At 39.6% G+C, this 14,628-nt stretch overlaps 1 protein-coding gene across 2 annotated transcripts; it reads left to right on the top strand.

The window, feature by feature from the left end:
* Positions 1-9,915: 9,915 nt before the first annotated feature.
* abhd13 (abhydrolase domain containing 13) lies at positions 9,916-13,341 on the top strand. Of its 2 annotated transcripts, XM_067516462.1 has the most exons (3): positions 9,916-10,121; positions 11,124-12,252; positions 12,465-13,341. In XM_067516462.1, exon 2 carries the CDS (start codon positions 11,158-11,160, stop codon positions 12,211-12,213), a length of 1,056 nt encoding a protein of 351 aa, XP_067372563.1. In that variant the 5' UTR covers positions 9,916-10,121; positions 11,124-11,157; the 3' UTR covers positions 12,214-12,252; positions 12,465-13,341. The 2 variants fall into 2 exon arrangements, with proteins under 2 accessions (XP_067372563.1, XP_067372561.1); XM_067516460.1 differs by having other exon boundaries at positions 11,124-13,341.
* The last annotated feature ends 1,287 nt before the right edge of the window (positions 13,342-14,628 follow it).

Below are 14,628 nucleotides of genomic sequence, written 5' to 3'. Positions count from 1 at the left end.
CTTAACCTTCACACATCCTGTTCACCGTGTCATGTAGGAATTGGATCCCTTTAACTGATTCTGTCGCTATAGGTTGTTCCCACCATTATCTGACACTGTCTCACTGTCTCGTCACACCCTCCTCTTCTATATTCAACGTTATTTTTTTTCCTCCATTCTCTGATCTATCACCATTTTTTTTCTCCTTTTCTCATGTTAACATCTCTCTCCATGTTTCTCCTTCTCAGCTGACTCCATGAAACCGTTCTGATGTGTTTCCTTCAGATCTTCCTCATGACCTTGTCTTTCTCTTTCTCTCATCAGAAAGAAAAAAAAGAGCTTAGCTTCTCTGATTGGTTGGATCAACAACCCCCAGCCCAACCTCACTGTCCTGAGTGAACGTTTCCGTTGACAGAAGTTTGGCCTAGGGTCAGTGCATTTATGTGTTTGTGGTAATATATGTATGCTTTAATTGAAGTTTTACAAACATGTCTTAACTTAAGAGCAGCTGACTAGCTTTTTATCAGTGTGCTTAATTGGTCAGTAGAATCAAGGGGCAGTAGAGAGACACCATCATACAGTCCAGCCTCTCACTCCACCCACCCCCTGAGGGTTTTACTCCTTATCGACTGAATAACCCAATTTTTAATACCCCATTTTTATTCCAGGAATCCCTCTGTGGCACATATACAACTGGCTTTTTTCCCAAAGATACTACTTATTTTCATATCGAGGATCTTCCAGGGCTATATTCCCACCGTGCAATCAGGATCTGAGCTTCCATTATTAAAGGAATTGTGCCTGTCTGGGAAGGCACGTTTCACCCTGGCAGAGAAAAATATAGAATACAAATACAAGATTGAAGAGACTGATTTGTGTTGGGAAAAATCTAACAATGTCATTAAATTAGCTTTTTTATGCCATCGTAGTCTTACGTCACATTCTATTTCCTTTTATTTTCAATCATAAAAAGTAAAACATTCTTGCGGAGAATAACTTAATAACAGTCACATTAAAATCACAACATATGCACAAAAACGTGTATAGTACGATTATATACTTATCTCTGTTAGTCTGGGTGTGTGTCTTCATCGTCTCTTACTCTGATGTTACATCACTGATGGCATGATGCTTTCACAGTCTCTTGCACAGGGAATGACATCTCTCTCTAGGGAAGGGCCAGAAGGCTGTAAAAAATGATAGGACAAAATGAAAAGCATAGTTAAACTATGTACTACCATATAAAAGTAAGATGTATTAGCACAACATTTGTATATTGAAGTTCTGTTCAATAATTTAAAATTCTTTATCTTTATGATTAGGATTTTATAAAGAAATGATTAGGAGGATATGACAGAGCTGGTCAAAATATTCAAAACTCTTATTTGTTGGAATTGTACTGATATTAATGTTTTTCAGATTACTGATCATACTCACTTTACAAATTAGGGTATAAATATTACACATTACCATTTTAGTATTTTTGCTGTGAGCATAGAAACATACCTATTTTGCACAAAGCAGAACCTTACGGGACCATTAGCGTGACTGCGAGCTTTTATCGATAGAAAAGAATATATATTCGTACAATATATTCGTTAAATTAGATTTGTGCACATTTGTGAGGAGATCTTAAATTCAAAGAGCGTCTCACTCAGTACCAAACCCATGGGTCTGCCTCCTCCAGATGGAACAAGTGGGCCCCTGTAACATCGGCTTAGTGTAAACAGCAGAAGGCAGGATTTACAGGAACTCCGGGGCAGAGACTGAGGCTTCACACTCCAGCAGAGTGAAATGAGGCCCAGCCCAAAGGGTTTTGTCACCAAGCATCCCTGCTGTCAACACCAATCTGAGCTGGACCCACAGTACCTTATTCTGTCCTCGTTCTTCTTTCCTCATCCATCCCTCCCTCTTGGTTCTCCTCTGTCACATAAATTCTACTAGCTTAAAAATACAGATTGACCCAATTTGACTTGGCTGTTCTTCTTCTTATCACTTGATCACATAGTATTGAGTGTATACAACATTTTATAAGCTGAATGAAATGGGGCAATACATTGAAAACCTTGAATGGACCCTTTATTAATGCAAAGCACGGCAAAGGCTCAGTGTGGTGTGAGCACAGAAAATGAGCTTGGCATTTTTGAATGCATTCGCATTTACTAATCTGTGCTGTCAAAGAAAAGCACCTCCTGATGAAAGGGATATGTCTACCCCTGGATGCAAGAGTAAAGTGGAAAAATGTATAGTGCAGCGTTTGAAGAACTGAGAGTGAATTCAAATCCTGTCTAACATGGAGTCTGACCTGTGTCCAGTGCCAAGATCCAATCACCACTCATCCTGTAGAAGTGGTGTGTTTATAGAAATTGACATTCATTTAGAACTCAGACTGCACCTGGAACAGGGCTGGAGGAAGGCCAGTGTACAGCGGCTTTGCTCCACTCCCTCAGGCTCATCTCACCTTTCCTCTCCTCTTGCTCTGCTTGTAGTGGTAGTGTGTGCTGAACTCTAGAAGATAACCATGGCCATTCTGTTAAAAAGAAGATTAAACCTAATTTCGTGTGGCTGCTACGACACTGATCCCCAATTCCTTCTCTTCAATTTCTGTCTCACTCTTGTCATCACTGTCTTGCTGTGTAATTGGAAAAATATGTTGGTGAGATTGCTAATCAGATACTTAGCATAAGTAAAATGACTTCTTTTATAAGAAATATGCTATTGCTGCTTTTTTGGTACTTTTTGCTCCTCGTTTGACTAGTTTAGTTATAACATTTTGCTAATGGAACTTGTCTCTATGCATTTAGTGAGTAACCCCACTGGACTGCCTTAAAATTCTCTACAGGTACATTAATCTTCCCCCTAGGAAGAATTGCACTGTTTTTAGTCATCATCAGACATTTCATTTAGAGCCAACTTGAGAACAAAATATAATTTCAATAGCATTCCCACAAGCCTCAGCTGTACAATGTGTGTAGCATGTTAACATGTTGGCATTTAGCTCAGAGTATCGTGTATGATGATGCTGCGATGCTGCATTGCTGTAGAATCAGTAGTTTAGTTCCCCACTTCAACATTTTATGGTTTTTGTCACAAATAAAATTGAGTTTAAATCGGTTACTGATCTAATTTGTGCTTTGTTGTGTAATCTGTGTGTGAGCTGGGTCCTGCATGACACTGTGCTGCACTTGGCCTAAGCCCCTTACTCTGCATCATCTATTTCATCACATAGACTGGTCAACCTCAGATGACTTTGCGGACACACTCTGCAGTCTACCAGGCACGTGCATCTCTGTCTCTCTTGCCCAATGATGACTTGTTCTACTCATGATCACAGCACACATCTGTGCTTCTCCTGGCAATCTTAAAATCTATGGCTAAGTGAGACAATCAAAGCTGTGCCATCCATTAGTGTTTCTCTCTAAATCTACCATTGTAAATTCTGTTAACCTGGGGCCATATTAAATATAAAGACTGTGTCATTGTAAATTGTGTTATTCACCCATTTACAGCTGTGCTAACTGCTCCCTAAAAGCTGCTTTGATGTGAAGGAGGCAGCAAGATACAGACAGAGACCTCCTTCCCTCCTTTTTCTGTTGGACATTTATTCCTCTCTTCCTATCACAAGTCCTCTCTGCATGCCTTTGTAAATAACTACCACAGACAGAATAAAGTTCAGGAAAAGGTCAAAAGTGATACATTCTACTCTGGTTCTATTTACTGTGTCTCAGAGTAAAACTTTGTTTGAGAAAGTACCGACCGTTTCACCTCGGTGTATCACAACTTCATCAGCTAAGATTATAAGAGAGCAGCAACATGATCTGCTTCCATTTTTTTTACCTTGTGATCATTCATTCAGCACCTTTTTATCAAGCATGTGAAGCATTGCTGTAACCATTACACAGACCCCCTCAGCAATGAACCATAGAAGAACATCAATCCTTTTCACTGTGGTCCTCTAGGCTCACAGGAGCTGTGATGCATTGCACCACTGAGATGCTTGATTTGCAGGAAGGAAGAGTTCAATCAATCAGCTTAGAAGATCCACATGATCTAATTTTGCAAGGTACCATCAGGTAGTAGGGCTAATTTATGGGGTCACGGTGGGGTCATGGTTGCTTTTGCTGTTATACACTGTAATCAAGCTGGGGTCTAGAGAACTAAGGCCTGGGAAACATAAATAAATCACATGAACTTCCAATATGTACTGCTGGATTGTAACACACACACACACACACACGCACAAATAAGATAACAATTATGAAGATGTATAAATTATGAATTTATGAAGATCAGGTTCAATCAGCATGCACATGTTAGCACACAGATACAGAACACCCTGCTCTATGCCTTCTACTTCCTGCTTCCCATTAACAGTCACATTTAGAGATAACTCCCCAGTGCACAGCTGCCAGCGTACAGTACCTTTTCATTAAGATCTAATTGTGTGGGCCTCAGCGGCGAGGAGGAGAGTACCTAGCTTTGTGTGTGTACCTCTGTCTCTGTCTCTCTCTCTCTCTCTCTCTCCCTCTTTGTGTGTTTGTATAAGTTTGTGTGTAAGAGAAACAGAAAGCTTGAAATGGACAACAACTACAGTAAGAGGCAAGTGTGGAGATAAAGAGTGAAAGAGGAGGCAGGAGGCAGTGATAAGATTTGCAGGTTGAGACTGTTGTCTTTAAATCACAGAGCCATTACACTGACTTACTACAGGGTCATATGAAAAGAAGGAGATACCAGATATCACTATGTGGAATTTTATGTTGGCCCTTCCAATCAATCATGCCTGTTCCCTTACCTCACTCTTTACCTTTTTACTCAGTCTTTCTTATTCTTGTTATGTCTTTCTCATGTAGCCATTTCAGCAAAGAGGACTGATTAAAGATGGGGTAAATACAATGTTGCATTTTGAAAACTGTATTACTATGGTAAACCCCAAGGTTTTTTTCCTTTCTAAAGCACCCACTCTAGAGAATATAACGCTTTATGGGCAGCTATAGCATTGGTTAGTCAATAAAGTGTGTTCACCACAAGGTTTTAAATGATTGGATAGCTGTTTTCATTGTATCTGATAATTGTAGTGCCTGGGAAGCAATGACTGGTGTTAGAATTATTTGCCCCCAACTGGGCCATTAGTCTTTATTTGTAACACGCGGCTTCAGGATCTGTTGAGATCACGACCTACTGACATACAGTGTTGAATAAGTACCCTCCCCCCCACTTTCCTTGCATTAACTTGAAGTCAATGATAACACACATTAGAAAATGGCAGTGTGCGCACTTAGGATTATTGTACAAGAATCCTCATTTTGTTGCAGGGCATATACAGTACAGCAACATTCTTGTAGAGTTAGTTAGATAACATTTTTTATAAAATGTTATAAAAACCCCACAGTTTGGCCTCCTTTTCAGTTTATTAAATTCTAAACCTACAAATTTCTCATTTATACTAATGCAGAACCACACTGTAATGCACAAACACACACACTCATTAAATCAGAAATGAAAGATGGCCTTTCCATCCCCACAGGATAAAACAGTAACCTTTCATCTAGGCCACAACCCTGTCTGTTTCTATTGGCGACCAGACTCTGCATGTCCTCTGGTATCAGCTCAGTCAGCAGTGATCTACCAAAACAACTCAAACAATCACTTATTACTGCTTTGAATGACCTTCACAAAGTGACTGAGCTTTCTCTAAATTGAGTGAATTTGCTCTTTAAGTGGACGGCAGTTACTAAAATGATCCCGTATGCACTTAAATTCCTACAGTTTACTGCACCTTATGAAACCTCTTCACTTAGACAATATGGCTGCATTTTTCAAGGACAGTGGATTCTATCCCTCTGCGGAGGCTGAAGTCTCAACAGGCCAAATTGAACATATAGTAATTACAGCATGCCCTTGATATTGCACTTTTTCAAAAAGGGTTGCTACTGGGACTGGTTCATGGTTGTACTGCCTTTAAAAAGAAAATATCCTTCACAGAGATTAAACTTTTTTCATTGTTTTCTTTTTGTCTCCCAATTTGATAGGGAGTATTTAAAGTAATTTGAAGTATTACTGTGGTGGTCTTGGTGGGGACAGTTATTGCCTAATTTAAAATTTCATGACATATGATGCTTTTTTCCAGTTAAATTGGAAGATACAGTCTGTTGTTTGTCCACATCAGGTAATTAGCAGGAGGCAAGATTTTGCCTGTGTAAAGTTCAAAAATATTTGCTAAAGCTCGCTCATTAACGTGTTGTACATTTTGTAGTTGTGGTTTTACTGCGTAGTTATTTCTTCCAAGGGTGCAGTGGCCTGATGGCATTTTTTTCAATCACTGTAAGGTCATCAGGTGTCAGGAAGCCACTGCACCTGGTCACCATGCATAGTGCATATTTTTGTATAAATCACCAACTTTGATAAAACATGTTAATTATTGATTTTAAGAGTTGATGATAACTTAATTATATGTTAATTATAATAGGCTTTTTATAGGCCTGCCTTTAGCTTCACTCGTAACATGTAGGCATGAGACTGGTCTCAATCATCTCTTCATATTTTGTTCAAAATGTTCCCAAAAGTCAGTGACCCGTCATCTTCAGACCAGTCCTCCTTAATGCCCTACTTAGCAGACGCTTTTATCCAAAGCGACTTACAAGTGAGGTACAAGGCAGGCAAAAATCTAATTCATGTTAAATGTACTAAACACAGAGAGGAATGCAAACAGAAGGAACCACACAAAACCCAGCACCTCATTTAGATCCAACACAATTAGAAACCACATCCTCTCAACATATAATTACTTGCTACAGTACAGTATTTTAGTATTTCTGGTCAGGCATTCTGTAGTTCTTCTCTTAAGCTTGGTATCCATTTCCTTAATGTGATTTGGGTTAAACTGCCAGTAGTGAAGTTTAGCCCATATTTAACACAGAAGCACACACTCATAGAGACGTGTGTGCACAACCTTATATTTGCAGGTTATATTGATGTCTCTATTGTTGTGAAATGTCAGTCTTTTCACAACAGGATTCCTCCAAATTGCTGCCTGAAAAATAAACCGATTTACACCCTGGATGTCTACAATTCCAGATAGGCCTGTCTGTGTTATTTGTCTGATTAGGCCAATTTTGTAAGTACAGCCCACTTAAACTTTTTTGACTGACAATTGGACAGAGCCATATGAGCTACAGCAGCCCCTTCTGAATCAGCATGAAAGTGGAAGGTTCATTTTAATGTTGTACAAGAACTAACAGGTGATTTCTGGCTCTATTTGCCCTCTTTCTGTGATGTGTTTAAAAAGAAGAGTTGCTATTATGTAGCTGACTCAAAGCAATGCCGTGTCTCCAAGGTGACAACACATTTACATTGTAGCCATGGACACCACATCTATCACCTTGTGCATGGCATTCAGTGACTTGCAAATCAAAGAGGAATCAGTCATGTTAATGTCAGGCGGGCTCAAACTGCTTCTTTTACAAATGTCTTTCACAGCAAAAATTTAAAAACCAAAAAAAATTCTTACTGTACAAATGAAGATGCATACATGATACCAGTCATAAAAAATGCTGACTGACAGAAAAGTAAGCGTATATCAATAGCTTGCCTTATTCATAAAGGCCGAGTGCAGTTTCTTATTTTATCAGTGGAATCCATGGGTGCCTTGTAGAATTATAACCTGCTGCTTTGGTGCCCCTGCGAGGTCACTGGCTGTATGGCGTGAGGTGAATGATAAGCATGTCCCTTGGCCTTATCATATGATTTTCCGAGCTAGGTCCTTACCGGGAGTCTTCGTCCTACACCAGCTCTGACTTTGTATTACTGAACTCTGGCCCTCCAGCTGTTTAGAATGCTATATCTCAAGTAATTGAGTCGTGGGATAGGAGAGTGGCTCCACAGTGGGTTTACTGCATGAGTGTGTGTTGTGAGAGAGAGAGAGAAAGATAGAGAGAGACACAAAGATTTGGCATATATAGTATCGATGTGAGTATGTAGATGTTTTAAATGGCATTTCAAACATAATTGACCCGTATAGGTAAGAAGAGTGAAGTTGCCAGTTGTCAGTTTTCTTTGCTAAGTCTATCATATTTAACCTGAAGAGACAGCTGTGTGTGCGTGCGTGCGTGCGTGTGTGTGTGTGTGTGGACACCATGCATTCTGCTCTTTAGATAATGAGCCCCCAACTAGGTGCATGGTGCCACTGCAAAAGTCACTGCACTATGATTCTGTATATTAGCCTCAAACATAAAAGGAGTTTGAACATGTACATAATTTTAAGTCTTTTATAGTGGAAAAATATCCTCATTCTCATTCCTCTGCCTCAGTATTTTGGTTCAAAAAAACTATTTTCCTTTAAGGACAGTTTTCCATTCTTACATAAATTCCCGTGGAGTTATTTGGAGATTTTAGCAACAATAAAAAATGTATGCACATCTAACCGTAATCCTAAATCCGTTCTGCGTTGGTCCTAGTTCTCATACAAGCAAGCATGGACCAACGCCCCTGAGCTGACATACATTTACAACTCTAAATCTAACAAACCTCGTGTTCCGAAAAAAAATCAAAAATAAAATTAAATTCAAAATCCAAATAAATACGGCTCAGAATGAAATACTGCCATTTGATCGTCCACAGGCAAAAACGATATATAGAATACAACTATTTGTTTAGATAATTTCTGCACTCATCTACAATATATGGGCAGTTATCATACCATATAAACAATAGCCATGTTTTCCTTTAATCACATCTAACCAACTCTTCCACAGTGTTGCACAGCACCCTCAACTGCATCTGCATCTCCACTGTACCTTTAAGGGTCATTTCTGTCAGGGTTAGCATTTTTGCCTCAACTGAAAATGATCACTGTATTTCAGTTGTATAATAACTTGAATTTGGTAGCCTTCGTTTTATCTAACAGAAGAGAAAAGTATGCTTCATCTAATGCTTTAATCCTGACTTAGACACCCCAGAATCACATCAACAAACCTCAAGGACAGAGCTGAATGACCAACAGCTGTGCTAGTCTGCCTATAATCTGTCTCCTCCAAGGTCACACTGAGTGTGTTAAATGCACAAATACCAATAGAAACCTAGGAAGAGGAGAAAACATTAATATATACATATTAATCAAGCCTGTAACTGTTTTCCATTATGTGAGTTTATTTTCTGATTAATCTGATGTTTTACAGTGTAATTGTATGTAATATTAATGCCAGTTGTAGAAATTACAATCACATTTAGTCCACTTGGATCAATAGCAGTATCACCTTTGTTTGATTTGTTGACCTCATCATGTTTAAGCAAATGTCAGATCCTAGGTTGAGGCATTCTCTCAGTTAAATAGGTGGACACACTGTCTGCCCTTACTGTTTTCTTCCAGGGACAATTTCAAGACATTTCTCACAGCCTACCTACCAGCAGCCCAGAGTGGGCTTTGGCTTTCATGTCTACAGTTTGAAACCACTTTTGTAGATGTCTTTTTTTAGTTTTAGGTGGTCAGTTTTGATTCCCCATCAACAAACCAAACAAACCAAAACAAAAGACAAGAAAATAACAACTTGTATTTGCTGTGTCATCCATGACTTGTAGTTTCCTGGTTATTGTGCAATATACCACATCCCTAAACCACGTACTTTCTTTCTGCTAACTTCAATTAACTGCCCCTCGGTGAGTTTATTCTGGATCACCTTCTCTCTAAGAGCAACACCTGGTGGACAAATTAAACATGCTTTAGTTATAGCTCAACTTTATAGCAGATCACTGTGTTTAACACCCCGAGTGTTGTGGTCTGCATTATGGTAAATATGTACGCCGTGATGAATATGAAACATATCATAGCAGCGGTTGCTTCTTTCTGTCACATTATTTTCACACATTGCAACGTTGTACTGTATGTGGCGCGGACCAAAGGTTTCCCTCGGAACCTTTGTCTTGAGCTGAGCTCAACACGGAGCTAATGAGGGCTACACCGGTAATGCCAACCAGCGGTGTCGCTAGCTTTGCCGGGTTATGCTGGTTAGTTGCCCGTCCGTTCTTTTCAATTAACTTTCAGTGTAATTGGGTTCACTGGTGCAGCTCTGCTAACAGTGACTGTGCTGTCATTGTGTCACCGTTTTGTAAGAATTTCACGCAGCTGAGGCGCCAAGAATGAGAGAAAGGTGAGTGTGTGCCTGCTTTGCTAAACATATAGGAAGCTAGTCTAACGTTAGGCGGCTAGTTATAGCAGGCTAATGCGAGCAAAAGAGTGTGATACTTTTTTAATCGAACTCCATGGCCGATAGCTAACTTTAAGTTTATTAAGGTTTAGTTTCTTTCTATACTTAGTAACCATAAAGCTCTGCGCACCGCGGTCGTTGATTTGACTACCCGGTCTGACAGCCCAGATATGAAATTATGAACGACTACTGACGTTAACGTTAGTCAGTGTTAGCTAACGCTAGCTACCGCTGCCAACGCGCTTCTAGCTTTTTTGGTTGACAGCAGCTGTCACACTCTCCTCCTTGTGGATCGAGTGAAGAAACGTATCGTGTAAATGTAGTTATGGGAGCTTCACCAACATTCCCATGAATTTAACACAGGCTTCTGTGGTCCTCAACTATGTTTGCAAGCTAATATTTGCGCTCTGCCCACACCCAGGTTAATTAGCTGAAGCTGGGGTTCATCACGTTGGTGCCGACCTAGTCTTTTCTGGCCGAACGTGCCTGATATAATTAAGTATAAGCAGCAGGTGAAAAAGCTGCCTTGCTGGGGGTCTTCAGGACCAGCTGTGGTCCCCATCACCTTTACTGTTTTCTGTCTCTGTAGACTGACAGACGAGTGATCGCTGTGTCATTCACATAGTTAGACAAAACTGTGTCCACAGTATGGTAATAACGCTGTTCTTAGCTAAATGGCTTATAAGACAAAGTTGTTGTTTTTTTTTTTGTTTTAAAAAAAAAATTGGGGGGGGCGGGGGGTTAATGTGGGTGTTCAGTTTATTGCTTCAAAACCACATTATCAATTTTTAACAGACATTGTGCTTTTGTAAAGTTTCTTACCTATACCTTATTTTATTGCTTTTATTGTTTTTAATATTTTTTATGTTAAGTACACAGTTAATAATGCTGTACTCTCTGGTGCTCTCCTTCATTCTCTTGTTTTATTTGTTTCTGTGTTTGTAGAGTGCATGTTGTTTGACTCAGCTTGCGTGTAGCCATGGAGAAGCCCTGGAGGCTGTGGGGGGCAATGGAGCGTTGCACCTTGTTTCTCGTTTCCTGGTCCTGGGGTGCCTGTCGAGTCTCCCTTTTGGCCCTTATCCTCACCTTCCACCTGTATGGAGGAGTTTTTCTTCTTGCTCTCATCCTAGCCTCTGTTGCAGGCATCCTCTACAAATTTCAGGATGTGCTCCTCTACTTCCCTGACCAGCCCTCTTCTTCGCGCCTTTATGTTCCCATGCCAACAGGAATCCCACATGAGAATGTATACATCCGCACCAAGGATGGTGTAAAGCTCAACCTCATCCTGCTTCGCTACACAGGAGGGGATGCCCTTCCAGGAGTTGCCTCTGGAAATCAGAGCAGCCCCGCATCCTCTGCTCCACCTACTATTCTTTATTTCCATGGTAATGCTGGTAATATTGGTCACAGGGTGCCAAACGCCCTGCTGATGTTGGTCAATCTGAAAGCCAACATAGTGCTGGTGGACTACCGTGGCTATGGAAAAAGTGAGGGTGAGCCCAGTGAAGATGGTCTGTACTTGGACGCTGAGGCCACACTGGATTATGTAATGACCCGCCCTGATCTGGACAAGACAAAAGTGGTACTCTTTGGCCGCTCACTAGGAGGTGCAGTGGCTGTGCGCTTGGCATCAGTCAACCCTCATCGTGTAGCGGCCATTATTGTTGAAAACACCTTCCTCAGCATCCCCCACATGGCAGCGACACTCTTCTCTTTCTTGCCCATGCGCTTGCTACCCTTGTGGTGCTATAGGAATCAGTTCCTGTCATATCGGCAAGTGGCGCTGTGTCGCATGCCCTCACTGTTTGTATCTGGTCTGTCGGACCAGCTCATCCCACCAGTTATGATGAAACAACTTTATGAGCTTTCTCCTGCACGGACTAAACGCCTGGCTATCTTTCCAGAGGGTACACACAATGACACATGGCAATGTCAAGGCTACTTTGCAGCTTTGGAGCAATTCATGAAAGACCTAATGAAGAGTCATGCCCACGAGGAGAGTGCTCAGCCATCGGCTAGTGTCACAATTATCTGACAAAGCAAAAAAACTGTCCAGGGCCAACTGTGACTACAGGTAATGGTTTGAATTAAGTGTAGGTTGTCAAGGAAATTGAGTGGAGGGACGTAATTGTTGTTTAGAAAGAATGTACTTTTTTTGTGCTTTTATTCTGGGTTTTTAATTTTATTTCAAGCTTGTTGTAAATTTTACGTGTCTCAAAGTTTAGATTTATTATAAGATTTTCAAGGAGGGTAATGGTGCCCTCATTGGATTTTTTTGTTTTGCAGCTGTGAATGGATCTATTTCTCACGTTTCATAAATGAAGCCAGACCATGCTTGTCCACACTGCAAGCCATGTCACAACTACAGAGGAATGTTTTGTAATGGTTCTGCTGAGATAAAGTGTAACAGTCATTCATCATATAAGGTGTCTCATTAAAAATACTTACAGAATTAAACTGACACAATAAACCTGTGTATATATTTGCTAACACATTGCACTTTTTTGTTCAGATATACTCAAGGGTTGAGTTATCCACGCTAAAATTGTCTGAGCAATAAAATTGTTTTTCCTTCCTTCCTTTGGAATGGAATGTCCATACACCCTTGGAAAGAAAATTGTCCAACTCATAAGCATAAAATACTTGAAAATGTTGGCTGATATTAAGTGGTCAGAATGATAAGCTGTCATGCTTGATACTTCTGCCCGTCAGAAATAGTTTCTTCTTTCCTGTTATATTACTTCTGTTTTAGTGTGATTGAGATAAGCTACACGCTTCTCTTAAAAAAAAAAACAAAAAAGAAAACACAAACACATAACTAGCACACAGGATAGTGTCTACTCTTTGATGGACTTCGAGAAACATTGGTTCCTGTAGTTTTTGCAATTTGTGTGTGGTTTATTATTAAAGGGTGGGTTGAACTTTCATTTTATCGTAGTACAGTAATAAAATAAATGTTTGTATGGACATTGGAAGAGATGTTCTCTCCCACCTACACTAGTCATCATAGAAAGGATTTTCTTAATGGCCTGTAAGGATGGGGAGAATGATTAGAAACAGTCTTTCACATACAAACAAGTGGTTATTTGAGTCTTGTATTACAATACCGGAAGAATCTGAACGTATTCTAATAACTAAAAATAAAATATGGGCTATTTTTGAATGAATGTTGTAATTATTTGTTTCCTATTATCATCAGCATCATAATTGTTAATTGGTAATTCTTGGTTCTCATCTCACCCCATGCTTATGTGGAAAAAGGCTGGAGGGCTTTTAATGAGTTAATTAACCTTTCCTGCATGTCTTCCAGGGGGTGGAGCAGAGCCTGACAATTAAAACACTGTTATCTGCTCCTGCTTTCCAAATGCAGCATGCTGCACCGCAGTGATATCTAAGCCATTTGAATACAATCAACAGATCTCCTTAGCCATACTTGATACTGTTTGCAAACAGTATGCTAAATAAAAGGCACCAAAATACCAAATTTGTGTCAATGCGATAACTTGAAAAATGGCTCTTATGAATGTAAAGTTTGTTTTGATTTTCTTGTTCGCCAGTGGTGCTGACAAGTTTCAGACACTTTTGTATTATACGAAAACTATAAGATTAGAACACCATTCACTTGTAAAGGTTTTTATCCCATCTCATTGTTGGAAGTGCACTATGTGCAATCTGAATTCATTGAGAATTTATGCTTATGCTACTTCTCACACTTTACTTATCGCACACGTGCACACAAAGTAGGAACTAGTAATTTCTTTTTTTTTTTTTTTTTTTTTTTTATTATTCTTTTGTGGTGGCCCTAAAGCAAAATCAACATTAAAAGGATTTTTTTTTTTTTTTATCATGGTTGGTTGTTACTGTCCTACATCCTGATGATGAGAAGAACTGGAATCAAACAGAATGTTTTTAAAAATACTGTGTGAATGCTCTGCGGAACATATTTGTAAATGTTCATATGATTGTGAACAGAGTGAAATGAATGCTCTTCAGAGTGTTGACGCCATTTGGAATTTGCATTTGCAAGCTGGTGTGTGACGACGCTGGGTCTGTCAGATTTCTATATTGAACCTTCAGTGTTGACATAATAAGTGTACAACTACTATGGCTAACAGTGTCCACACACTGAAGAAACCTTCATGGGATATGTGAAAACTTTTATCTTCATTCTCAGTCCAGTGAGAGATTTTCCATTTTATCGTTTCTTTTCTATTTCGAAACAATGCCGACTTCTTTTGTAAGCAAACATTTTCACTTTCTATTTACTGTACCGTAACATGCAATAAATTGATATGTTAAAATGTCCTGTTTGTTTTGACAACTTGTCACTTCACTTTTTATATTCTGGGAATTGCAGCTTGTTTATTTTGCTGTTATGTTGCCATTGAAGTTTGAAGTCTTTTTGGCACTTCCTTCTTTTAGTGCATGTTGGCTTTTCTAGCTGTCAACG

This window comes from Channa argus, chromosome 9 (assembly GCF_033026475.1).
Source record: "Channa argus isolate prfri chromosome 9, Channa argus male v1.0, whole genome shotgun sequence".
NCBI classification, from domain to species: Eukaryota; Metazoa; Chordata; class Actinopteri; order Anabantiformes; family Channidae; genus Channa; species Channa argus.
Note: the sequence above shows the minus strand (reverse complement) of the source record. Positions and strands in the feature narration are given on the sequence as shown.

Excerpts from the sequence above, each read along its gene's own strand:
- abhd13 (XM_067516462.1), top strand. The coding sequence starts at position 11,158 with ATGGAGAAGCCCTGGAGGCTGTGGGGGGCAATGGAGCGTTGCACCTTG.